The sequence below is a fragment of the Cygnus atratus genome, chromosome 25, assembly GCF_013377495.2.
Source record: "Cygnus atratus isolate AKBS03 ecotype Queensland, Australia chromosome 25, CAtr_DNAZoo_HiC_assembly, whole genome shotgun sequence".
Lineage (NCBI taxonomy): Eukaryota > Metazoa > Chordata > Aves > Anseriformes > Anatidae > Cygnus > Cygnus atratus.
Window position 1 is genome coordinate 5,361,357 of NC_066386.1, and position 27,222 is coordinate 5,388,578.

General features: G+C 44.8%; 1 protein-coding gene across 4 annotated transcripts; it reads right to left on the reverse strand.

Annotated features, from left to right (window-relative positions):
• Window positions 1–27,222, reverse strand: MAP3K14 (mitogen-activated protein kinase kinase kinase 14). 4 transcript variants are annotated; one of them, XM_035566905.2, is made up of 17 exons: window positions 27,148–27,207; window positions 26,293–26,427; window positions 20,280–20,552; window positions 19,646–19,715; window positions 17,555–17,765; window positions 16,825–17,433; window positions 15,670–15,807; window positions 13,126–13,255; window positions 12,278–12,409; window positions 11,766–11,870; window positions 10,833–10,996; window positions 10,311–10,461; window positions 9,277–9,627; window positions 8,047–8,153; window positions 6,545–6,689; window positions 5,868–5,968; window positions 1–4,238 (listed from the first exon to the last, which is right to left on the reverse strand). In XM_035566905.2, the coding sequence occupies exons 3-17, from the start codon at window positions 20,530–20,532 to the stop codon at window positions 4,074–4,076; spliced, it is 2,832 nt and encodes a 943-aa protein (XP_035422798.1). In that variant the 5' UTR covers window positions 20,533–20,552; window positions 26,293–26,427; window positions 27,148–27,207; the 3' UTR covers window positions 1–4,073. The 4 variants fall into 4 exon arrangements, with proteins under 4 accessions (XP_035422798.1, XP_050571428.1, XP_050571429.1 ...); XM_050715471.1 differs by lacking the exon at window positions 26,293–26,427 and having other exon boundaries at window positions 898–4,238; window positions 27,148–27,222; XM_050715472.1 differs by lacking the exon at window positions 12,278–12,409 and having other exon boundaries at window positions 898–4,238; window positions 27,148–27,204.

Sequence of the window (27,222 nt, forward strand, 5' to 3'; positions counted from 1 at the left end):
GTAGACAGCTGATCCGACTTCTGTGTTCACTGTACAAACACGTACATGATAGCAGAACTCAGCCTCTCCACCCGTCGTCTGGAATTTGGGTTTTCCATTTCAGGGAGCTGATCTCATGTGCTCACTGACGTGGCCGTGAGCACACCTCCAGTCCACCGCATTGACAGAAAGACACCGTGCAAGTGGAGGCAGCTTCTGCGCCAAGAGGGAGCCGAAGCCCATGCTGCACGGTGTGGGCGAACCTCTGGCACTGTCTGCTTAACCTCAATTCCTCAGGATCCTGGAGTGACTTCTCTCACTCTTGAGGGGAAGATGTGTCAGCCCCCTGTACAGCAGAAGCCCCTGCCTGGAACATAAAGCACCAGCGAGCAGTGCCCTCTGCTTTCGCTTGATCAGTCCAACCTGGGCCTTGTCAAAAAAGCACAGGAGATGCACTCGGGATAGCTGGAAATCAGGGGGGCAGCATTTCACTGACAAAGCTTCAGTGTGGTGCAGGGACACATTCATTTGACACAAATAGCCAGGGTTTTTGCAAATCAGCCTGTTTTCTCAGACAGGAAAGCCTCACTCCAAAGCTACATGCATGCCAGCTAGCTAGATGGCTGAGAACATGCTGGGAAGCCTCATGGCAGCCCTGTAACCACCAGGGAGCTCGGGCATGGAGCCAAAGACGTGGAACTGAAACAGGAGGAGGAAAGGGGACGATGTGCTTAACTGGGAAACAGAGAGCAGCATCAACACATTCAGCAAATGCTGTGCTCAGAGCTGTCAGAAGTACTGCTGCCTCTTCACACCCACAAAGGACTCTTCCCTGCATCCCCCCAAAAACAAGGGTGAACTTTGTTCAAACCAGGCTCCTCTTAAAAAAATGCCACACTCAGTACTGTCTTCGTGTTCTCTGGTACAACATATCAAAGCCCTGACCATGAAAACAAAGAATCCTTTTTTCCAGCTTTTATTTTTTTCTGTGAAAATACAGGTTGAAATGTTAATTTCAAGAAATCACAGTTTTATAAAGTGTCATTCATTCAATACCAGCTAGTCATTCCATCACCTTCACCCATGCCAGTACCGCCCATCCCAAAGCTTTGTATTGCTTTGCCAAAGGTGATTTTTTTTCCCAAAGACCTTAAAGAAGGTGCTATATGACAAGAGCCATCTGTATTTATCACTATTTGTCCTCCCTAACTTGTACTGGGATTCAGTCCTAAAGCCTAATTATGTTATTACACACAGTTTAAGACAAATGTTAACAGGGATAACAAAAAAAACTTTCCTGACTTTCTTGTCTGTCAGTATTGCACAGCCAGCCTTTCTGGAAGCTGGGCTTTTTCTGCCTGTCACAGCAAAAACAACCAGCCAAATTAACAGGAAACTGTCCCAGCAGCAGGAGAGAGCTGAGATCCCAAGCTGGTAGGTGGCAAAAACATTAAAACCCTGGAGATACTTCCGAGAGCAGAACCACATTTCAGGACAGTAAAAGCACCAATGGCTTGTGGTATCAGCCGGAGCGTCTTTCCCACGCGGCAGGGAGAGCTGACGCCCCAGCCTGCTCCTCTGAGCAGCTGTCCCGTAAACGGTTGTTACGTGGAGGTCTGCAGCCTCACTTTCTTGCTTGAGGTGGCAGCAAAATAGGATTGAAGTGTTTGGACAAAATGAACAGGATGGAGATACTGGCTAATGCTGGTGTGAGAGCGCAGGAGAATGTAAACATCTCCACCTACCCAACAGAGACGATCTGGCTTCACAAGGGTTCCTGCCTTTCACCCACCCACTCAGGTGGCCCGAGACTAGCGTTAATGCTATAGATGAAGTGTAAAGCTCACAGGTCCTGCAAGCAGAGGACTGCTGCACCCTGTCCTACTGCTCGGCAGAACTCGGGTCTAACACCAACGTACAAAAACGCACACCTGTACATCGAAGTGCTTTGCGGACGACAGTGAAAGCCGTGAGGTGCAGCCTTCAGGAAGGGAACAGACTATTCTTTTGCACTGACACGTCACCAACAGTTATTATGACAGACTCTTCTTAGAAGCAGCCAACAGATTTTTCTCCTCTCCCCCTCAGAGGAAGCCCGAGGAGGGTGCCAAGTGCAGGAAGTTTGGTTTCTGCACTCAGTGCCTGCATGGGAGCTCCTGGGAACTCTGCAAGGCATTTTGATCCCTGTTGCTCCAGAGCCTAGAACTCGTAGTAGCTTATGGCATCTGACAAAAATTGTGCCGACTTCCCTATTCCTCCCCACTCCTGCCTGGAAAAGGTGTGCATAATGTTTTAACCGTTTACTAAAAAGACTCTTAATGTGGCTGCATTTCAGCTATACTTATGTGCCTATTTTGGACAATTCATTAAGTGCTTTAGAACAAAAAAGTGCTATAAGAGACTATACGCACAGTGGTGACAGGTTTAACTTCTTCAAGAGTTCCACTTTTCTATGGCATGATAACTTCAGTTTTCTGGTTAAGGATGTCAACACCTAGCGCAGCAAAACCAGCCAATGTTCTGGGAGACCAAAGGGAAAGAGTATCAATTACAGGTCACTGGTCCTCGAAAGGGGAGGTCCAGAGCGTAACTTTTCCCAGCTATTTTAAGTGAACGTCACTTGAGAAACCTGCAGACATTCCTGCCTCGTTGCATCTCCCAGAACCAGCCTGGATCCGGCACGGCTGACCTTGCTCCCTGGGAGCTGCTCCCCTCTTCAGCCTGGGTGTCAGCAGCCCCGGCTCTGCGGCCGCTGTGGTTCCAGCACTCTGGAAGAGGCACAGCACACCAGCAAATCGGTTTCGAGACACACAAGGACTTCGAGCAGTCCTGAACGAGTGCACCCAAGTACCTTATGCCTCCCTCTGGTTTTGTTCTGGGTTACAGAAGGGCTAGCAACACCCGCCCGTCTGAACTTGACGCATACAGTTTCTGTACACTTTACAAAAAAATAATCACAAAAGAAAAAGTTCACCAAGGATTAAGGCATTGTGGGCCCAGCTGCCTGTCCCGCTCCATTAACACGTTTTGACGTGAGGGGAGGAATATGAAGAAGCCTGGTGCCAGCCTTTAAGTGCTGGTGCAGACGGGCTGAGCTAACACCACGCAGCACTGGGGCACTGATCTGCAGCGGAGGGGCTGAGCGGATGGCAGGACTGATAGCTGGGAGTGGGATCTAAAAAAACAGTTCTGCAGCAGAATTCAGACTTCGCCTGAGCTGACGGAGCCGCTGTCCTGCCCCCTCCAGGGGGAGCTGTGCGGACAAGGACAGCTCCTGTGAAGTTGCAGCAAGTCAGCAGCAGCAGCGGTGGAAACGGGGCTGAGGAGCACAATCCTGCCCACCACGGAACACGCTCCTCCTGCCCTACCATGTACTCCCTTCGTTGGTAGCAACAACAGAGTGGGAAGCACCAGCTCCTAAGTCAGGGAGGAGATTCAGAAGACGAGAGCTGCAAGCAAAGCTCTTTCTGGGAACAAAGTTCTTTTCTGATTCAAGAAGGAAGTGTCTGCGGGGAAGGGTGGGAGGTGAAACCAAGCACCCAGCTAGTTACTGCTGTCAATTTTCCCCATGCAAAAGGCTTGAGGTAGAGATGATGCTACCCAAAGCCTACAGAAACATTAAGTTTTTCCTCCAGCTAGAAGGAAGTTAGCCAGCTCCCCTCAGCACAAACAACCACAGCTGCACTGAAGATACTCAACCTCCACCTCCTTTGAGCAAGCCCAGTAACTACCAGCTTCACCTCAGAGGCTGAGCAACAGGAGCTCTCATCCAATCCCCATATGCTCCTGAAAAGCACAATCACATTCCTCTGAAAAGCAGGAATTTTCCTGTACCATTCTCAAGCTCAATCTCACACACCCAAAACAAGTAATTCCCACTGTTCCGGAGAACATCTAAGCTTCAGGACATGTCTTGGAACTGGATCAGAGCAGACAACAGAACTGAGGCCCGAGAGCAGTGAACTGCTGAACTGCTATCCTACTTCAGCACAAAACACCAGCAACTGCGCGTGGTGCTTGATGGCAGGGGTGGCTGGAAGCTTTTGCAATTCCATATTTCCAACAAGGTAAAAACCTCCACAGCAGAAGCAGCCTCACGGCCTGTTCTCCAGTTGACCGTGTTTGACTCTCCACGTCCAGCTGACACTGCAGTCAGGGGCAAGGGTGCACTGCAGCTCAATACCAGAGTCGGGGACCTCCATGTCGTAGTGCACTGGCTGGCCTTCTTTGGTAACCAGACTGAAGGCAGGGACCCGTACCTGTGAAGCGGAACAAATGAATCTGAATGCCGCTTCAAGCCTCTTTCAGAGCATAATAACCCATTAACAAACCCAGCCTGATTGGCAAATAACATCCCCACTCAAGAAAAGCTGCAGGAGAGAAGCTTGTGACTGGCAGAAACATCCTGAAATTATCTCATTAGAAAGTATCTCAGAAACTGGACTAGTAGCATTCACCCTGCTGCTAACTTGCCTCTCTTTGAGGTCGTTGGCCATTGCAGATATTTTCTGAACTGGCTGCATTTGGGCACTGCCAGTTCCTCTGTGGGCTAGTGACCTTTTGCTTTGTGATGTCCACAAGAATGATGTACTCCAAAGAGAACCAACAGCAGTGAAACACGTTCTGGACGTCTGCAACCTCTTTGTTTAGAGATGATCACCACATTTTACACTTGGATGAGTCTTGGTCCCACAGATACTCAGAGTCTCTTTCAGGGCCTGCCAAAAAGGCCCATAGTGAGGTTCACTGGAGTCTGCCAGTATCTCCTCCACATTAACAAGCAGGAAGCATCACAGCCCAACGCAGCCTGTTTCCCTTAGCTGGTTTACTGCTCTTGAAGAAAAGGTCAGAATGATTCTTCTATAGGCAGAGGGGAAAGAAGCTATCTTTCTAGTCAAAGAGAAGGATTTTTAAACTGGAGCACAGGTACTTTTTAAGACGGAGCTCAACAACTATAAGCCAACTGCATCCTGGGCTGCATCAACAGAGTTGCCAGCATGTGATGGAGGGGACTGTCCCCCTCTGCTCTGCCCTTGTGAGGCCCCACTTGGAGTGCTGCATCCAGGTCTGGGGCCCCCAGCACAAGGATGTGGAGCTGTTAGAGGGGGTGTAGAGGAGGCCATGAAGGATGCTCAGAGGCTGGAGCACCTCAGATATGAAGAAATACTGAGAGATCTGGTGTTGTTCAGCGTGGAGGAGAGAAGGCTCCAGGGAGACTGCACTGCAGCCTTAGAGCGACTTTTTACATGGGCAGATAGTGATAGGACAAAGGGGAATGGTTTTAAACTAAAAGAGGGGAGATTTAGATAAGATATTAGGATGAATGTCTGTCTGAATTTAAAAAGCGATTGGACTGTGCACTTAGTCACGTGGTCTAAACTTTGGGCAGACCTGTGCGGTGCCAAGAGTTGGACTAGATGATCCTTACGGGTCCCTTCCAACTCGGGATATTCTATGATTCTATGAATTACTTTACCCAGAGGGTGGTGAGGCACTGGAACAGGTTGCCCAGGGAAAGTGTGGATGTCCCAACCCTGGAGGTGTTCAAGGTCAGGCTGGATGGCGCTGGGGGCAGCATTTGCTGGTGGGAAGTGTCCCTGCCCATGGCAGGGGTTAGAATTAGGTGATCTTTAAGGTCCCTTCCAACCCAAACCATTCTATGATTCTATGAACTGTGATGCCTATGATGATTTGCAATGGTTTGTAGTTCAGAAAATATCTTCTGGTATCACACAACAACAGCACTCAAGTTATGTAACTAAACGCATCATTAGGGTCCCTGAATGGACTTCTGGTTCACTGATTTTAAGGCAGGATGAGGCTGCATGGTAGAAGAAATTGCTTAGACAAAATGCCGTACTTAAACAACTCCCAGCTTTGTGTCTCACCTGGCTGCTTATCCCAGTGGCAATGTCTCCCACCTTTGTTCTCTGGAAATCCCTGATGTGTAAATTTTCTCCACTTAGCAACTGGACCTGGATTTTCACTCCTGAAATGTGAAAGAGAAGTCATTAACTTCTGCTGTAGGCATAACAACTTCACAGTCCCACATTGGAGAATTGACTAGCAAGACACAGGCATCAGAAGACCTTTTTTTTTTTTTTTTTTTGTCATCAAGTATTTCATCTATGTAGGTCTTGGCAGGGCACAGAGAATTGCTGAAGAAAACAATGACTCACAGAGCAGAGCTGGATTTAGCAAGAAAGCAGCTGAAGAGACATATTGATTTGTACAACACACCCTCAAAATTACTCTGTAGAAATTTATGGTTATAAGACATACAGTCTTGCACATGGCAGCTGCAGAAGGCAAGGCATAAAGCTGAATCAGACTCCATGGGTTCAGGAACTTCTTTGGCTTTTACTGGATTATATAGACTTGACTTCCACCCACCTATGACTGGAGCAGACTTGGCCTCTTGACAGCCCATATGCTTTCAGGAGGGTCTGTGCTGACACAGGAACTGAAGGGTGAGAAGAGTTCAAAGACTCCACACCCCAGATCCGCTAGATACTGAGAAAGCAGTACCCAACCATTTATCCAGACTTCAGAAAGATGGACTCACCATTGAAATAGCTAGGAGTGTCCGTGTGACGGCTGCGATTCAGTAGGTTGTTAAAGCTGAAGCTCTGTCCATCCGTCTGGCTGTTCCAGGAATGAATCCCTGAGCTCATAGTGTCCCTCAAGCTATGCGAAGCCTTCATGGAGTTCTGCAGAAGTAAGCACAAGTCTGTCAAAGGCTCCTAAAGAACATGAGCTTCCACGAGATGCCAAACAGGAAAATAACCTCAAGGGAAAAAAAAATAGAAATCCACAGGGATGTGCGATTGGGCCTTGACTTATTCTGCATTTACCTGCTATCTAGAAAATGGGATGTATAACAATGCAACAGTTTGCAGACACAGAAAGTTATTCTCAGTAGTCAAATCAGTAATCGGTTGAAGAGTTGGATGAAAAGAAAAAAAGGGTTTCATCATACTGACAGGAGAATAAAGCATCAGATAAAACTAATGTTGTTAAGTGACAATGCACAGGAAAAAACAGTAACTCTACATAAACAACTACATTGTTGTGCTTCTTGGAAAAGTCTGTATTATCTTAGAGTCATGGGAGGTCAATCTGACAACAACAGCTTATCGGTAAGTACCCATCAAAACTCACATCAGTTGTTAGGGTTATGAGCTAGGCAAAAGAAATAGAGGAAAAAAGCAGAGTCACATCCCACGCTGCACACCATGTTGTATCAACATCTGAACTACTGCAAAGAACTGTGCTCAACTCTCCTCAGAAAGCACTACAATGCTGAGAAGAGGAACAGAAATAGGAAGCAAAGATGATCATGTTCAAAAATGACTCCTGCAGATGGCAGGCTACACCATTTTGGACTCCCTGTCTGAAAACAATGATTGAAGGCTTACAATCAAATTACATCCTTCCTGGTACAACAAGGCTTATTCTGTGTTGTTGTTTTTGTTTGTTTGTTTTAACTGGTATTCCCTACCTTACAAATAATGGAGTTAAAGCAAACGATTAATTAAACCTAGTGTTTAAATAATATAAGACTATACAGGTCATTAGTATGAGTAGGTTAAAACAGATTCGTGGAGATCAGATCCATAGGCTGGGAGTGAATACACAGGAGAAGGGTTACTGTTCTGCCCCATTCTTCTGCTCCTTCCCTAAACACCCCTTCAGTGGCCAGGAAGAAGATCCTCGGCCACTGGGTCCAACTCTGCACAGTTCCTACGCTCACCCCTACTTCTTCAGTTCCTTGATTCTACATACACAGGGTCAAGGCCACTGAGGTTTTCCAGATCCACACACTTGATGCTTACTGTGAGAACACAGCCCAGAAGGGCAACTGGAAGAAAGGGGTCATCGTGGGACAACAAACTAAAAAACAACTAAAATCCCAAATACCCCGTTGCCCAAGAACAAAGGTTCATTCCTCCAGTATGCTGCAGAAAAATAGATGTCAAAAGCAACAAGAAATGTGAAAAGCTCCAGATGTTCACTGGTCACAGCTTCCGGAGGTGGTTACCCTGCGACCCCTCCACGTATATTCACCTTCTCACTGGCATCTGACACAAATGGGCTGTCGATGCTGAGACATGAAAGCATTTGTTCTTGCTCTTCCAGCGAGTAAGGCTGTGAAAGGCTGTTCAAAAACAGTTCTGCAAGCAGAAAGAAAGGGAAGGAAAACATTTAAAGTGATTCCTTTCAAGAGTTCCTGCTCCAATCCCAGTTATTACAATTAATACTCTAAGCATCTTCGGTGTTGGATAATGACCATTGACACTGGTGTCCGTAAACTACCTGACACACAATTCCTCTGGTAAGCAGAGGGTATTGCTACCACTGGGAAAATAGGGAAACTGAGCCAGAAAGGACAGAGGAATTGTGCAGTGACATGCAAAAAGTCAGAAAGGGCTCGCACCCAGGAGTTCCCACTTCTTGCCTACTGTGCCACCTGTCAGTCTTCACTCGAGACCATCTGCATCACACCTAGGAAAGGGACAATCTTAGGTACTCTGCTCTTGCACTAACTTGCGTTGATGATATCCAGACCTGACAAGGATGATGGAGGTCCAAAGCCATCTGAGAAGAAAGACAGCCCTCAGCAACCCCTAAAATGCTATTCCTCAGTTCTGCGACAAATTACATTTCAAGACACTTTTTTCCTAGCTTGAACTTTTCAATTCATTTATGAAGACAAGAAAACATGGGATAAAGAATTGAAAGGTTGAGGTAATGGAACTGGACTATTACTTCACTGATTTTTCACTCTGAACTTATCTCTTGTTTTCAAATTCTGGATTGTTGGCTGGTGGGTATAGCTTTTCCAATGCAATAGACTGACTTCAACTACACTGCTTTAGTTTGAAGTCTCCCATTCAAAAGGCTTATCCCTTTATTAAAAGAATTAGTGCTGAAGTATTCAAACCTTCATCTGAAGTTAGAATTGCAGACACTGTTTGTACAGTGCACATAAGCACACATCTGAAAACTGGCTGCTTTTTGAGAGGTTCCCACACCTCCCACAGAAATTCACTACACTGGTCAGACAGTGGAAGGAAATCCTGACCACTACCTTCGTGGCACGTTTAGTTGCTTAAGAACTACTAGTTTTCATAATTTCAAGGAAGGCCAAACCATTTGTATAATAAGAGATGCACTATGAACAAAATGACATTCCCAAATAAAGAAAATAACTGCCAAAAGGCCAAAATAAAGCAGCTGTATTTTTATCATGTTCTTAAACAAAAAGCTGAATTCCCTACATAGCTCATTACTTACCTATTTCCAGCTGCTGAAGCTCTTGTTCTGAAATGGTTGTTGCTTTCTCCACGTGGCTGCAACTCTTCAGGGGGAGAGGAGTCGAGGAGAGAGGTGGTGGATCCCAGATCCCAGCTAACTCCTTGCACACGTTCCAAGGGGCTCCCCCAACCTCCTCTGTTTGTTCCAGAGGTGGTGGTGGTAGGTCTGGGCTTGCACAAGAAACTTTGTCTGCCGATTTTGGGTCAGAACGAGTCTCAGAAACTGGGCTCACTGTGGGGGACAGGGATGTCTGTGGATTGTTTTCTTTGTTCAGAGAAAAATGTCTAGGCTGTCTGTATTCGCCTTTCCAGGGGCTTGTCACACCTCCCACTACAAAAACAGAGAACACAAACATTGTCATATAGAGAAAAGAGGTAAAGGTTTTCCTTCACAATACAAGTTTCAGAACTGCATCTTGCTGTGAAATGTGAAATTTAGCTTCTTCAGAAAACAGAGCCAGATCATCTCCACAAGTTCTTACTGTATCACAGAGCTTTTCAGGAGGATTAAGTTGAAATAAGTTGAAATAAATCACGGATAGTCTTAGAGGGAAGACCGGATAACAAGTATAAGTTGCAGCTGAGGATGCAATAAACCTCTGCTTTCACTTTTGCTGCATATCAGGCTCCAGCTCACTAGATGCATTTGATACATCAGCTGAGCATGAGCCAAGCCACAGCGCACACCTTAACAAGCCCATGTAAAGCACAACATCATCTGCTTCAAGTAGAGAAGGAAGAAGGAGCATGTGACAGCACACAGGAAATTATAATTTATTTGGGTGAGAAATACAAAGAAGTCACTTCAGGGTAATTTCAAAGAAAGGGATGTGGGCAAAAGCTATCAACCCCAAAATGTACATCAATGCTGAAGCCTGTGCAAGTGATACGTTGAATCATGTTTTACCAGAATACATCAGTAAAACATACTGATATGTTCCTACAGGACCACTCTAACGCTACTGGTCACTTTACCAGCATGTGAAAGAAGCTTTAGATATGGGACATTTCTACCTTCTTCAAGTGCAACACTGGTCTTGGTTTTCAGTTCAGACGCAGATGCTCGCTGAACAGGCTCTTTCTCCAGACCCATTTTAATAATTTCAGCAGTGAGAGGGTTGCAGGAAGGTGGAATTTCCCTCAGAGGAGGTGGCTCTTTAGCTATCTGTGAAACAAACAGGAAGTGAAAGAGGCTCGACCAGAGAGGCTTCATTTGATTTCAGAAAGGTTCTTCCCATCCTCAGAGAGCTTCCAACTGAAGTTACCATTACATGAGAGGCCTGAGCAGTATATTATTTTTTCACAGTTGAATGGCTCAAAAGTCACACCCAAGTCATGAGCAGAATAGGAAAGAAAGAGCCCTAGAATGTATAATATGCAACAGTCTAAATGGAGTAAGAAATTATCTGCCATAGCAAGGTTGGCATCATCTTAGCACTCTCAGAGAGACTTCCTGAAATGACTGCTGTTTAGTTAAGTATAATAGGATTTTACAGGCTTAAGTACCTTTTACTTGACATATTTTGAGTTACTTACCTTCAGACAGAGAGGATGATTGTAATATTGGGTCCAAGGGTGACACCCATTAAGCATGTGCAGCATCATACAGCAACTGCTCCAGACATCCACTTTGGAGTCGCAGCGTTTTCCCATGACCACCTCTGGAGCCATGTGTGTTTCTGTGCCAGGCACATAGTTCCCTAAAACCATTTAAATGAAAATTCACTGCGCGTAAACTAGACAATTGTTCCAGTGCAACTGCTGGGAAGCCTAAGGCAGCCTCCTTGTCTTTTCAGTTAAAGTGAGAAACAAGTCAGCTTCACCCAAAAAGCAGCATCACACGCTCCTGTCAGCTGTTCAAGAGCTCCATGCCCCCATCAGTCTCACCCCTTACATGCAGATGTATGTATTAAACTTCCCTTCCTAGCGTATCTGGGAGGCAAATGCCATTGGTGAACTCAGCATTAGAAAATATATCCATCTCTTCTAACAGATGCATTAAGAAGCACAGTAAAGTTTCACTGCCAGAAGTCAGCAATGATTTTGTCCTTTGGTGGACGTCAGGATTCTTCCCCAGCTGTTAAATGAAGTTAAAAATCTAACTGACTCGTCATGTAAGTTTGGATGTGATGTCTGGCAGGGACAAAACACTGAATGTAGTAGGTTGACTTAATTTTCAATAAAAATAACATAAACACAACATAAACATAAACACAACAACCTTCTAGACTGGAAGATAAGGACTAAATTCAACAACAACATAAATACAACAATCTTCTAGACTGGCAGACAAGGACCAAATTCCAAACCTAAGTTCCTTTTAGCTGTCAGTGACACACTTCACAGTAGAGTCAATAAATGTTAAGTCTGGAAAATACAGTTGCCTGCAGATTAGCCAAACATGAACGTTCAAAAAGAAAGAATGAGTCAGCAGGGCAATTCTTTAGAATCACACCAGAAAATCCTTACCTGTGACCAAGCACTTTCCCAAGCCATCTGGATGAAGGTGAGCAGAGTGACCAAAATCACACAGAAGAGCTCTGCTTCCATCGTCAGACAAAAGCACATTTTCCGCTGCCAATGAGAGGTTTTTAACTGGTCAGTTCCCTTTGTATTGTGGCCACTCAGAGGAGAAAAAAAGCCTAAAGCCCACAGAGCTACTTTTTTGAGCCCAAACCAAGGTCTATTATTCCTATGGAGTGTCACTGGCTCAAGCACGTACACAACTATAATTATCCCAGTTATCCTCTATCCCACTGATGGAGCGGCCTGGGCAAACAGCCTGTCAGACCAACTGGACAACAGAAAGAGGTGACAAATATGATATGCCCAGCTGTTTAGAACTAAGTTAAGCTCCAATCTCAAATGCAGAGCTGAAAATGTAGTAAATAAACTTTAGACACTCACAGTAACTCAATCTCCAAGCCCTTTGCTCCTTGTAAGAAAAAGGGAAGAACAAGATACCTTAAATAGCATCCTACCTTTTACATCTCCATGGAGAATGTTTTGAGCATGAAGATACTCCAAGCCTTCTAATGCTTGGCCCAAATAACTGAGGGCTCTGTCCTCTGGCAGGCAGCCACTCTGCTTAATTAGCTGACCTAGTGAGCCACCTAGAAAGGAATCCAGAGAGCCCATATCTGTTAAGTTCTTCTCAGCATCATCAACGTTCCTTGTTTCTGATGGAGAAATGAAAACTGCCAGGCCTGACAGCCCTTATCTCACACACATCGGTTTATTCCTTTTGTTCATATCCAGAGGTCTTACTGCCTGTGGATACCAGCCTCTTTCATGAATCCTTTTGCTTAGCATCAGTTTAACAGTAGTGCTTTGTGTTAAAATCAACTACTCTGTGATCAGCCACTTCTAGGTGCTCCTGATCATCAGCCGTCCTTCACAGGCTGTCTTTTCCATGGGCCTGGCTGGAAGAAGGAGCCTTGGGCAACAGGGAACCATCTAGGTTTGCTTTTAGAGCATCTCCTGTTCTAGTCCAACGTGCTTTACATGGTGCCATGCAAATAAAAATGAAAGCAAAAAACATTACCAACTATGTGGTTCAGTGAGAATTTACAGCTGGTGTTTGAGAGAGATGCATCTTGAATGGAAGAGGGGCTGGACTACAAATGACTCCCCCCAAAAAAGACCATTGCTACACACCAGCAGGGGTAACACAAACCTATCCCAACCCACTCAGGAGTTAATGCTAGGAACACTTGGATACACCGGAGAATTAACAGAATTTAAAATTGGGGCAGGAGGAAGAGGAGATCAATGTCCACTGCATTTGACAGCTACAGCGATGCTCCCATTGTGGCTGTTCCTTTCTCACCCTCCATCAGCTTCATGAAGATGGTCACCCAAGGTCCTTCCTTCACAGCTCCATACAAGGGGACAACTTTAGGACTGGTTATCGCAGCACACGTTGTCAACTCCTCTGCACGGAAGTGTTCAACTTGTACCTGGAGTGACAAAGAAGCGCCAAACAAATTTTGTGACACGTCCTGACAGACTTGTCCCTCCCCAGTGCCTGCGTCAGAGAGCCCTGCACTGCCTAGCAGCAGAAACTCACAGATAGCTTTTGGTATCAGAAATCGGTGGGTACAGCAGTAAGTGGCAACACACAGATCAACTCCGAACAAGGACAAAGGGAGTCCCTAAATCCTCAGTGCCCAAGTAAAGTGAAGATTTGTCAAAAAATTAAAAAAAAAAAGATGCCAGCTTGCAATTCCTCTGGCTTTTGGTTATAGATTACATGCAATCTTCAGGAGGAAGGTAATTTCTGTCTCGATTAAGAAGATAATACTGACAACTTAGGCATTCTGCTTTCATGAGATCTGAAAGAAGAAAAAAAAAAATCTAAGGATGCTGCAGTACTTGGCAGACCCAACTCCTGTGAAATACGAGAGAATATGAAATATGCCTGAAGCAGTGATCTACACTATCACCTTTTTAGGTGGTATTCAGCCTGCACAGAAAAATGGTTAAAGAAAAAAAATTATTCACTGAGTTTGGCCAAATAAAATAAACCAAGAATTTGCTAAAGACCAGAAGGAAAACATGAGTCATTACGATTCTGGTGGGAAAAGGATGTATCATGTTTCTTCACTGTCAGCAATCCAGCTATAGCCAGTTTGCTTTAATCTCAACAATTTGGAGAGCAGGTGCTTGCAACACCCGGTATGGTGAAAGAAGGTCAGGTAGTCCCCTTCTGACAAGGGCAGACAGCAGTAATTCCAGACAATTACTTATGTGAAATGAAATACACCATAGTTTAATGTTCAGCTTGCACGTTAGAACTCACTGGTTAAGAGTTTGGCCTGAGAAGACACTTCTTATCTACAGAAGTATCCTTTGAAATCCTCTAGGAATTAGAAAAGTAATTGCCATTTAGAAAGACTTAAGAATCTCCTACCCTCATGTATTTCTTTTCAGCACTACCACCTCTCCTTCCTGAAAACAGACCGACTACTAACAGCTATTTCTCTTGAGAAATTGCACAATGGATAATAAAACTCAGTGGTTACGTACTGTCAGAAAACAAGCTGGTCATGGTACCACAAAATTCCACATGTAAAGCATAAGGATGAAGAATAAGAAATAATTTTCTACTTGCTTTAAATATGTTTGTTTCTATCCACCTGAACAATGAAATGGTTAAAAACCTGGACAAGCTGGCTTTGTCTTGCCACTTCTGTATTTCCACCAGGCAATACATCAAGTTGACACCAGTGTAAACAAAAAAAGTGAACATTTTAAAACTGAAAGATACAAGTTCCAATTCTTTTCTCACATAACATTTTCGTACTCAAGACAAACACTTCCCACACACTTTTCAAAGTTTTCTATTGGAGTAATGTGAGAAACAGTTCTACAGAGGTGATAAAACTGTTCAAGTGTTAAGTTCAAGTTAAGTAGTTTGCGTTCTCAACAGCTACTTCCATTATAACTCTGCCTTCACCTCTGAGGCACCCCATGGCCGCCTACAAATCAATACCCTCATTCGAGTTACACACACATCACGCATCATACGACAGTGACATATGACTTGGTGTACAATAGATTATTATGCCAACTCCTGGAAAAACACATATCCTTGCTGCACCTGTAACAGAATCACCTCCTTACAACATGCCAGTATTGTGTATGACACTCACTGAACAGGAGAAAGCTCTCTCCTTTTTGACTACCTATCAACTGTCTGATCTTCTTCCTACGTTACTCCGTTGCCAACAGAGAAACACCTGCCATGTCTCCATTTATACTGGGTGTGTTTTAAGATGGGAATAGTTAGACAAGCATACACCTCGGAGCTGTTTTTTTCCCTCTGCAGACACTAAGAACACACTTAAGATCTTCCTGAAATCTCTACTCTTTTGGCCTGTCTCAGTGCGAAAACAAAGATACCTTTAACACTCTTTGAAGCCAAATGAGCCTATTTCTTATTGCTAAGCTTGCCCTACTGTGCACACCTCTGTCTGCTGCTTCTCTCCATGCCACCACCTTGAAGCTTTCCCTTGGACATAACCACAGCAGCACTGCACTGTGACTGTACAGTCTGTGGAATGAGAAGACACTTGCTATTTACAGAATTATGAAATCACTTAGGTTGGAAAAGGCCCTTAATATCATCAGGTACAATCCTCCAACAATACAAGCCATGTAACATTACGAAGTCCACCGCCAGACCACACCCCTAAGTGCTACATCCACACGTTTCTTAAATACCTCCAGGGACGGCAACTCCACCCCTTCCCTGGGCAGCCTGTTCAATGCCTAACCATCCCTTCCGTGAAGAAACTCTTCCTAACATCCAGTACACACCTCCTATGCCTCCTTATATCAGACAACCCCCTCTTTCTCACACATAGATTACCTTTTTGGCAGCACACTGAAATCCTGTCTGTTTGTCCTCTATTTTGTATACTTCTCCAAAAGAGCCAATGCCCAAGGAACCATGACACTTGGTCCAATGAACTTCTTCTCGGTACTCGTAATCCACTGGCTTTAGTTTCTAGGGGATAAAAATCAGAAAACAAGATGAAGCAAGCAAGGAAACACATAATACCATAACTCTTTAAAAATCCATGAACAAAATTACTTCTGTCACTGGCTTGAGATGACACAATATGGGAGGACCTGACAGATTTTTGTGTGTGCCCTATTTCACCTAAATGACTATTCGCCTTTGTCATAAAGAAAGACCACCCGTGTTTGGATAGCTTTGGAGCTCCAAACTATTCCCTTCACCTGCAAGACTGTGAAGATGAAGATAAATTCTACAAACAAAACAAGATTCATCTGACTAAATTTAGGCATCTACATGTGAGATACACCTTTTTTTATATTCAGTTGACTGAGACTGTGCTTTACATCTCAATGTAAACATATTCAGGCAGGTAAGTAACACCCTGAACTCACTGACTGTACTGATAGGGTCATCACTGATTCCAGCGAAGAGTCCTCTAAGAGGAGTTTAAGGAGTTGGCCAAGATCTGAACTCGGAAGAGATGAATCATGTCTGTAAGATTTTCATGCATTTGCAGTGCCCATGTCCTCCGTTTGGCAAGGGACAGTGAGTAACTTACTGGTTTACCACCACAGGCAGCAGACAAGCTTTTTGCAATCTATAGGTCCCAGGTACCTTTTTCTGTCTGTGTCACAATCTAGGTGAACTATAGCCAATAAAATATTGCTGTCTGTTCACCTCAGTGGACTGGATTCTTTCGCAGACAAACAGAAAAGACATTTTTGAAGACTAACTATGCACAGAAATACTTCTCATAAATAAGCATGCATATTTTGTGAATGAGTGAACAAATCAGAGCCACCAATATAAGACAGGGCTTTATGTCCTTCAAATAACAACGTCGCATCTACCTCTAACTGACAGTGTTCAACCGTATCAATACCCACTCAGAAAACGTGGTCATGTTACAGAAGCCAATACATAGATATAGGTTCTCTCTCTTCTGAAGCCCAAGAGAAACTCTGCCTACCACAACACTAGTGTGTAGGATCAGAAGATCACCTCGGTAAGTAGCACGCCTTCGTTTTCATCTGCTCTTTGAAATTGTTCCTTCAGGTCCAGACCGCCTCCTCTCCACGTCTTGGCTAGGCTGGCTAAATTTTGTGGTTCACCGAGACTCACGCTCCCCTTCAAGGCGTCTACCAAGTATTCTTCCACAGAAATCTTGTCCGAACTGTTTTTCATGGACTGGTTGACGCAGTTGGGGAAACTATATTCCAAGTTTAGCCCAGATAAGCGATGCTCGCTGTCTTGATAGTTGAGATCGCCATGGAAATATGTCTCCAGAGCATTCAGTTTCATGTGATGGAGAGGACTGTCCAGATGTGGGAAATGAGGGGGCATTATGTTGTATGGAAAGGGATGGAGAGTTTCAGGCTGTGGAACACTGTCCCTCTGATAGTGCAGTTTCCACACGTGATTAAGGCACTGAACAGGGCTTATCAGCTTGTGCAGTTCTGTTTTGTATTGGCTCTTTGGTAAATGGAGTTTGCCTGTGGACAGAACTTTCTCAGGTTTCTCAAATGGCAGCGGATCATAAATCAAATCCTTGTTAAGTTCTGACAACCAAAAATTGTTTCTGAGGAGAGTACTTTGGTGTGTTTCATCCTCCTAGAAAATAAACCAGAACAGCTGAGGAGGAAAGTCATTATAGCTCCCAAAATTCAAAGAAGAATTGTTAGGAGCCTGCAGGGGTCCCACCCCTGCAAGAGGAAGGTCTAAGGATTCTCACCTGGACTGGAATTGGGGTGCAGCTCTCTTGTTCTGGAGTTCTGGGACCTTGCCTGCCAGCAGCCACTGTCTGTATTTTCAGCTTGGATCGTTTCTTGTGACGTTTCTTTCTTGTTTTACCACGATGCCTCCCTCTCCAACAGGTAGGTGCCATTTTCCCCTCCGTTGCATGGGCCACATTGTTGGGGATTTGATCAAGACTGTCTGAACGGCTATTGGAAACCAAAATGCATGAAGTCTCTTAGATCTGATGGTGAAAGCACACCCTCAGTTAACAATTATGACCGATGGAACAAGAACAAGAATTAGCAATTCTGCCTTCTGAGATGTGAAGAATAGAGAACTGTAACATAGCTTCTTGCCTTCTAATATGTAGCAATTGTCACTTCAGAATCAAGGCACAGTAGGATATCTGGCATTGCAAGGAAGAAATACAGGGTGTGGGCAGGGAAGCAAAGCATTAAGGCTCCCAGTTTTCGCAAATTCTGCAAGGAACAGCAAGACTAGGGGGCAAAGTAGACAGCGAAAAGCACCGAATGTCTCCAGGTTGCTTTGAGACAGTTTATGTGTATGATTTACAGTGAACACAGAGATTAAGTATAAATGTAATATATTTAAAAATTTGTTAAAATGAACAAAAGTGCTCATAATATATCTTCTCTATTTGAAAGAAAAATAGATTTTGCAGCAGAGAAAAAGGGTGACGAAGTGCACTAAAATGGAACAGCTCCAAAAAGCTAAAAAACTAGCACATAAAGCTCAATTATTGTAATACTACAATAACATTTCTAGCAATGCATATATATGTGTGCGTGTGTGTGTGTATATAAAACAGCACTGGCCAGAATAACAGCTGAGGGCTTATACAAATAGATGCAGTTCTCAGAAGGAAAATTTGCCCACAGTTATTCAATAGCAATCATGGTAGTTGGATTTTTTTTAAATTGAATTGTAAGAGAAAACAGGATATTTGATCTCCAAATGAAGAAATTATTATTGTTCATTTAATCCATGCGGTATATTTATTTGCCTTTATTGAACAGCGATGCAGCTCTCAGCCACCATTGCCCTCTCCATCTTTTTCTGCTGTCTCAGTGCACCACTGAATGCTAACAGATCCCATAAGCTGAGGTCTGGGTGCTGATATTACCACATCGCCTTGAACCTGAACATACTCCTGACGTGCATTCCACATAAAACCCCTAAGAAATGGTTCACACTGCATTTTTTCAGATGGTTCATGGGACAATGTCAAAGTCAGTGTGCAGTGTCAAGCCATATAACCCACAAGGTCAGATTCAGTGTCTGAAAACTTCCAGAAATGAGGCAGAACCTAATTCTATCCCAGTTACCCACTTCAGAGAGTGCTGGGGCTTAATAAAGCTACAGCTTGTGCCCTAATAGGCACATACTGAAGGAAAAGCAGCTCATGCCCAGATGACTTCAGAAAACCAAGTCCCAGAGACCTCCATTTTTCTCTTGCAATGGTTACTCCCCCTTTATCTGTTTCAGCTTCTCTTCAAAACTCCGTTGCTGATGCTGTTACTAAGCAAAAGTTCTTCTCTCATCCTGTTTTGTTTATCCTCCCCAGAAAAGCAGCAGTTCCTTTTTCTTATGAAAACTCCCAGCAGTAGTCTAATCTTCCCGCAACTTTTCAAAGAGGATGGTGTAACGAAGTTTCAAAAGCATCAGTGCTGTTCAGTTAAAAAAGACCAAAACTGTCCCTTGGATCCTTCTACTTCAAGCCCATGAACCTCAAAAAACACTCCATGATTTCAAAACAAATTTGAGAACCCAGATAAAGTGGCAGAAAACTACAAAGGCCAGTAAACCAGCTGGCATTGACAATGAGACACTGCAAGGCTTTTTGAGTAGTTTGTGCTTAAACTTATATTTTCTTCAAATATATAAAGAAAGGCTTTGAGGAAGACACTTCAGGAAAGACATGCTCCTCCCAAGCCTCAGACACTAAAGCCAATCCAGATAGGGTCTGTTTTAGAAACATAAATGAGAGCACACAGAGCCAGTGTGATTTGGACAAGGTAACACACACAACAGTGAAGGTGGGTGTTCATGTTAAGAGATCTCTCACCTGTAACGTTTACTATGAGCAATAAAAGATCTCTCTGATAAAGTGGGGCTGAATTCCTGACTGTTTTCACCTGTGTGAAAGAAAACAGGATCATCACACATCTTCAGTATCATGCAAGCCCTCTCCTGGTAACTACCGAACTAAGAAACACCTTTCCCAACTTCCTAAACCAAACCGTGATCCAGACAAATCATCACACAGGCATGCCACGTTGCCTGCAGTACATTCCTTCTCCCCTGGAATGATATAGCTCCCCAGCATTGTGATCTCCTGATCCCCCAACTATTTCCCACCCAAAAGCCTTTATTACTATTATTATTATTACTGTTTTTTTTTTAAAGAACACCCTTCAGAAGTCAGCCAAGAACAAATGAAGGACATAGATTTCTAGTCAACAAAGCTAGGTGCAACGGCCACATGCTGTTCTTTCTGCTTTATTCAGTGGATGCTGCTACATTATTAAGAGATTTCATGAGCTTCCTAAATAGAGACTGGGATGTGTCATCAACTCCACCCCATATGGGATTACAAATAGATTTCAGCTCAACCCTCCAGGAGTGCAAAGCGAGTGAAATCTCACACCGCGTTACACATTCCTTTTTCTCAATGAACAGCAAACCTCCCTGCTACTTACATTCTGCTTGGGCAATAATAGAAATTGATGCACAGCCTCCTTCTGTTTCTTCTTTTGCTGTTCCTTTGGTGATTACATCATTTAGGATTTTCCACTGACTATGAAAGATGCCCTTCTTCGAATCTTCTACTTTGCAAACACTACTTTGCTTTTCACTCACTGTCTTGTTCAGCCCCTTTGTAGCTGTGAGCTCCTTCTTATGCTTGACAGTTGGATCAGGAGCTCCTTGGCACGTAATTCCCATCACTGCCATTTCACAGGTTCAGAGAGTCACTGGTTGAGAACAAAAAGAAACAAAGCAAAACACTTGTCAAAATTATTAACTTCACAGGCAGAAGCAGCTTCATGTTCAAGAGAAACAGGAGCCTGCTGCAGGTATCAGATTAACGCACAATGCAGACCAAACCAAGGTCCTGTCCAACCTCTGAGCACAGAACCGAAAATGAACCCAGGACTGCCAGCTCTCCATCCCTGACTCGTACCACTGAAGATCTGAAGAGTCAGTGTTATTTTCAGTACTAAAAACATGAGGCTATACAAGCTTCAAAGGGAAGTTTATTTTTTGGTATATTCCCTCAGCTTAAATGCAAACAATGAAACCATATAGTAGAGGGAACTCTTGTATCACTAAACAGGAAGAATATACATAAAAAAAACTACAAAGCAAAACAAAAAAGAAGCAAAGACACGGGAGATTTTCTCCTAGAGTACACTAGGAGAAATTACAATAAGCCCTAGCAGCACACAAAACGGTCATAAAATCCTGCTAATTGCTTTCCTCCTTGTACTCAGTTGCCCTGGAATCCATTTCCCATTTTTCCTTCCAATGAAAAAAGGTTAGGCAACGAGCCTGCCCGTACACAACTCCTCCCTCTCTGCCTTCCTTCCCCTTAATTGCCAATAACTTCTGAAATCCTTGGTCAACCACAAACAAGTCTGAGAAAAGAAAGGCTCTTGCAGCCTGTCGGATCAACGTGTGTCAGTGCTGGAGAAGATGCTGGCAGGGAGCAGCTCCATAGCTGAGCAGTACAGCAGGGGCTGAGCAGGGAGCATGAACACGGCTTTGGTTTTGCCCCCGCTACCCCCAAGCTGGATTCTGGAAAAGCTAAACCATAGCAGCTTTCTTTTAACCCAGAAACCAGAGCATGCTCGATCACCCCTTAACCACCCAGGTTGCTTCCTTCTTCTGTTCTCCCACAGTTCAAGTGTAAAATCTTAAAATGACCATTTCCATCATTAAACAACCCATGGAAATTCAGAAACCTTAACAGGTGTTAACTACCACAAACCCAATATGAGACGAGAAGCAGGGACTTCTGAACAAAGGCCAACAAAAGCAAGATCACAGAACTATTACAGGAGCATGTCTTTGAGGCTTGTCAGTTTAAATCTGCACCAGGGGGTTTCTGGTCGTTTTTTTTCTTTCCCCTTTTTCCCCCCAAACAGCTGCCTGGGGCAACAAGACATTCACCCAGACAGGCTCTTCGTCACTGGATGGTGACAAACGCAGCACCAGCGGGAGCTCAGTGCCTATGGGGCCACCGAGGGAAGGGACAGGGACCAGGGACCGGCCTGGGAGCCAAGGGCACAAACCTTGGTGTGATTTGTAAATGAGTCACCTAACAACCTGGCAGGTATACAAGGAAAGTCAACAATGACCACATTCAGCGGCTAAACAGAGAACAGCTGCTGTGCAAAAGAAGTGCTGATGACAGTATCCCACTCATTACACCCATCCCTCTCCCTCTTCTCTACAGAAATTATGTCAAATCTCAGTGCTGTAAAATAATCCCTTGGAGCAGCAGAAAGCCAGCCTGCCAGATGACTAACCCAAGCCACCAGTGAGCAAACTGACAAGTTCAGAGCTATTTTTACACTCACTCTCTCCCAATTTGCATTAACTCTGTCCCTCCTTGCCCTCCCCTCACCTTCAAGGACCTTCAAAGATCGCAGTGCAAACCCATCCCCATCTCTGAAAACGTGTAATCCTCCAAATCACTCCTCAGCTTAGTTAAAAGACAACAGAGGGAGGGGAGAAACAAAATTGCAAGTCCTTGCCACTCTCTGAAATGGAAAAGAATAACAAGGAAACTTCACTGAGATTAAAGTCAACAAAGTACATAGCTCACCCAAGAACTAAAAAAAATAAGAGGTAGCTAGTGTAAGCAACAGCCAGTGCTCAGACAGTTTAATGTGTGACTCAGGCCTGCGAGGCTGTGTAGGCACAGAAGCTGCACGCCCAGCCCGGTTTAACCATTGCCATACAGTTTGCAGGACTTCGTAAGGACCAAAAACCCAGCTGTTCTGATGGTACGCACTGCACAGCACACTTGGCAGAAGTTGTGATTAAAACCAAACCAGAACTTTTAAATAATTATTGAAGCATAACTTCTCTCAAAGCTACGTATTCAGAACTGAACAGGCTAGACTCATCGCTGTGCAATCCACAGAGGTAAGCCCCAATAATTTGGACATGGGCGCGAGGACCGAGAGCAGGTGTAGCTCTGCTCGGTGCAGCTCCAGGCAGGAGCCTTCAACGCAGTGAGTGGGTACCGAGGTTCCTTGGCAAGACCACTAAGAACGGGATTTGCCCAACAAGAGGCACGGTGGAGCTGTGGTTTCGGCTGCCTGTGAACTCGCCACCACCCAGGACGAGCACGGTTTCCTGTACAGGCTACAGACGTGCAGCACCGGTAGCCTCGCCGCTGAGCTGGAGGGTCGCCGCTGCCTCATGGCCCAGAATTGCCTCTCTGGTTTTCAAGGCCTCGTCTCACTCATCCAAGTCACTGAGACTCAACTGTGACTTTTGTTTTCAATATCCCCAACTTCCTTCCTTCTGCAGACGTGTGTACGGGCTCGTTATTTTCAAGGAGAAAAGAAAGGAGAAGTCAGGTAATGATACGGCAGATAAACGTGAATAGTACGCCCCCAGCCCACAAAGGGCTTTTGCTAGCCGTGTGAAAGGCCCCTTGCTCCTTAACTTCACTAAGATTTAAGCTCACATCTCGTTAACTAATGTCAGTTCTCACTGCTGTAAAAAAGAAAGTGCGTTTTTACAGAATGAAAGCCAAACACGGTATCAGTTGTGTTGTGGAGGCACCGGCCCGATGGCAGTGGCAACTCCTCCCTCCAGCACTGCCTGTGAGAAACTGGTGTCCTGGCTAAAGCCACCTGAGGCCCGTACGGAGTCAGAACGAAGGAGACACTCAACATTATTAATGCACGAGAGAACCATACACTTTCTGCTCCTTTAAAGTCTCCTCCCTCCCCTGCCCATCCATAAACAAATCCCCGTTTGCCCTCTTCAGCTCCTCCATCTCAACACTGGCCCTTCTGCTGGAAGCTGTTCGCAGCAGGGACCTTAAAAGCACATTTCTGTGTCTCATGAAGTTACACTCTACATAGAAAGACTCACAGGTGAAAAAAAATAACACAAATACCTCTTCAGCACTAAAGCACTCTGCAGCACACCATAATATGCAATCCTGCTTGGTCTGCATCAGTCATATCTTCCTTGCCAACAGCTTTTTGGAGAATTTTGGTTAACATTTTGTTGAGCAGCCCATAGTTTTAAAAATAAATTGGGAAAGAGCTTTAAAATATGCATAAGACCTCATAGGTCAGCTTCTAAGTACGTAGATTTCTTCTCCTAGTCTGAGTGTGAGCATTCAGCAGCAGTTTCACATTGACATTTAGTTTAAAAAAAAAATCAAGTTGTCTCAGTGAGGTTTCCCACTTCCTTACTGAGAAGAGTTTGATGAACAATATATTAACTTAGCCTAATCCTCTCTTTTGCAGTTGCTATTGGTTTATTGAAACAACACAACTAGCATTTTAAACATGCTGCATTGCTGACCACTACCACAAAGCAACAGCAAGGAAGAGCAAGGAATTCACGTATCACTAGAGCAGGGAACATCAACTGAAAAGAAAATACACGCACCACACGGGGACCTGCAAGTCCCAATACCTGCTGGTGGAGCTATGGTTAGTCAAGAGAGAGCCAAGTCCGCAACCAAAAGAATCTGTCTGGAGTATTAGCTACAAAATCATCAGGCAAAGACATCAAGCCTTACCAAAAAACACTTTTCACTGGGGAAAAAAGAAGAAAAGATGACACTTGTTAGTAAAATGAATCACACTGAAGATCTGGTTTGGGACCCGAGGAGTAGAAATGTGTACAACACTCTTGCACCCCAGGTACCACTTCCATTCGTTCTTGCCTCCTCGCTGCTGTCTGTCTCTTCTCGGATGCTGCAGATGAGCTTCCTTGCCTGCCACGTTTCAGATGGAACTGAAATTAAGACAGTTCCGTTTTTGGCTGTGTCAGTTTAAGGCATATTATTGTAGCATGGGCCTGGGGTTGTTATTTAAACAAGCTCAGTGCTGTCAGCAAGGGAGAGGTTTCGATTTGTCTCAGAAGGGACTAAAAGAAAAAAGTTGTAGTACTCAACACACGCCCCTATCTTAAAACACACTTAATGCCACTGTAAGGTAATATGTTTAAGAGGAAAAGACTTGCTTCAAGTATTTAAGAGTTCCAAAGTAAAAATAAATAGAGCGGCTGGCTGATTAAACTTGGTGAGTCAGAGCAGCAGTTACTATTCCAGGATGCTCATAGCCTTCCCCTCCTCTTGCTCTACACAGTGTTATCTTCTCGCCTGTCCAGCGGGCTTCCAGACAACCTGCCTGGTTCCTCTCGGTGTCCTACGTGCTGCCAGGTGCTGCTGCATACACCTGCACCTGAAGGCCACCAGGTAAAGCCAAACCACCGCAGAACTCTCGGTCTGAAGGATTTCACCATCAGCGTTATGTTTAAGTTACATTACAAATGATAATAAATATGTCAACATATTCTTTAAAGTGGTTGGATAGTAAATATTTCAAAATCCCATTTCAGCCATTTATATTGCTTACTGTAAACAGCCCGATAATGAGCCTTGACTTCTTTTTACTTGCCAGACAGTAGTATATTGCAACAGTTTGGTTCCAAAGTCTGCAGGAAAAATATTTGACTGGGTTTAACCATCAGCAGAATTTCTAAAAGTATCCAAACACATCTATCTTCACTTCCTCGAGTACAAGCTTAAGAACAGCTCACCCCTTAACAATTCTTTTCATGCTCTTGAACAAAGATAAGAATAACACCATTTACCCAGAGTTTATAAACATCACTGCATCCTCATTCATTCCAAGTACCCAATTTTTCCAAGCTGCTTTGCAAACAAGTCTTACAGAAAGCATCCGAACAAACTCTGGCCTGGCAGACTCAGGACACTGCTTAACAACAGCCTGGTTTTGAAGACCCACTTGTGGAGTGAAGCTATTTCCTAAATTACAGCAAGAAGGTATAGGAAGCACCTAGATGGACAACCTCCAGCACTAACCACAGAGGCACATTAAAATCAATTCTGCCCAAGTCAGCAGGTCCAGGTTTTTACTAGTTATTACAATGAAATGCTTTGTGGCTTGAAATTTTCAATGCACATTTATAAAAATGTCATGTAAGGCTATAAGGAAGCACTATTGATGAAATGTTAAGCAAAAAAAAACAAAAAACAAAAAAACCCAAAGCTTTGTCAAATTTAGCATAGAAGCATTTCTATGTAATCCTAATTCACAATCAGTCCTGTGAATTTAATTATTATCATACGATAAAGTAGAAATAGGAACCAACCAGAGCAATTTCTAATTGCCCATCCTGAGCAAAATTCCACGAGATAAACTTCTTTTGTAACTACAGCATGCAAGAAGCACCTTTCCGACAAGACGTGCTCTGTCCTCTTCAGTGCCTTGTGCTCTGATGCTGCTCGAGCGTGATGAGCAAAGCCTGGCTTCCTTCAGCTCCAAGTCCCACGTGCCGAGCCCTCCGTCTGGTCGCCCACACACCCTCCTGATGGCGTGGTCCCCTCACACCCCCTCTTCCCCAGCACCTCCAGACCCTCTGCAAACCGACATCCCTTTTCCTCGGAGCCTGCTGCTCTCCCAGGTTTGCCTGGCGCTTGCCACTGACCTCAAAAGCTGCAGGAGGCGAGTTACAGGGACGGCACGATCACGCTTGGCTCCTTCCCGTTAGCAGCCAGAGGGATAATTAGGGACCACATCACTGCCACAGCAAGGGCTCAGCTCTGCCTTCTCGCTGTTAGCGCTGAAACAAGATTCGGGACAAACGGTGGCAGAGCTCGCTAAGCCCGGCGATGCCGGGTCAGGCCCTGCAAATCCTTCAGTTTTTTTGTTTGCCACAAGCTCCCTTGTTATATCCCTTCTTCACAGCATGCTGTGCGAAGATTCAGCCTCTCATAACAGTTAAAATTTAATAGTTAATAGCAAATGACTCATTCCAAAGGAATCTGGTGGCGGTGCCAATAACAGATTTTAACGTGGTTAAAAGGCAATAAAGCGGCGTGCTACAGACACGCATTTCAAAGTCCGGCCCGGTTGCTCTTATCCCTACTGTCACGGCCCAGAAGGTGCAAGTTATTGCCCGTAACGGAGCAAGAACAAACACCTCGTAAAAGAAATTCGGGGGCTGCTGGGTGCTGCCCCCCACACGTCCCCACCAGGCAGACAGGAAGCACCCAGCTCAACCACAGCGGCGACTAATTAATCACCAGAGCAGCACCAGAACCTCCAGCCCCAAAAAAGGGCCAAGGGGCGGGTAATTCCATTTTTATTCAGCCCTTGGGTTTAGGGGACCGGGCTCCATTTTGCCGAACCGGGAGCAGCCCCGGCAGAGCGGGGGGGCACTGGGGGGCTCCGGGCTCGGTGCCCCCCGCTCCGCCGGGGCTGCTCCCAGGGTTGCTGCCCCCGCCATCGGCTCGACCCGAGCAGCGCCCAGCGCCGCCCCGCTCCCTCCCCCGGCACCTACCGCGGAGCGCGGGGCCCGGCACAGCCTCTCCGTCCCCGTCGGCGGCTCCCGCACACTGACAGGCGCGGCCGGCCT

Bases quoted from the DNA above. Each gene is read 5' to 3' on its own strand.
- MAP3K14 (XM_035566905.2), bottom strand. From the start codon at position 20,532: ATGGCAGTGATGGGAATTACGTGCCAAGGAGCTCCTGATCCAACTGTC. The intron at 9,628-10,310 runs GTAGAAATGTCC...CTGTTTTTGTAG, and splicing joins CAGTGTTGCACTTGAAGAAG to TGGGAGGTGTGACAAGCCCC. The intron at 4,239-5,867 runs GTGAGACACAAA...TCCGCTTCACAG, and splicing joins CCACTGGGATAAGCAGCCAG to GTACGGGTCCCTGCCTTCAG.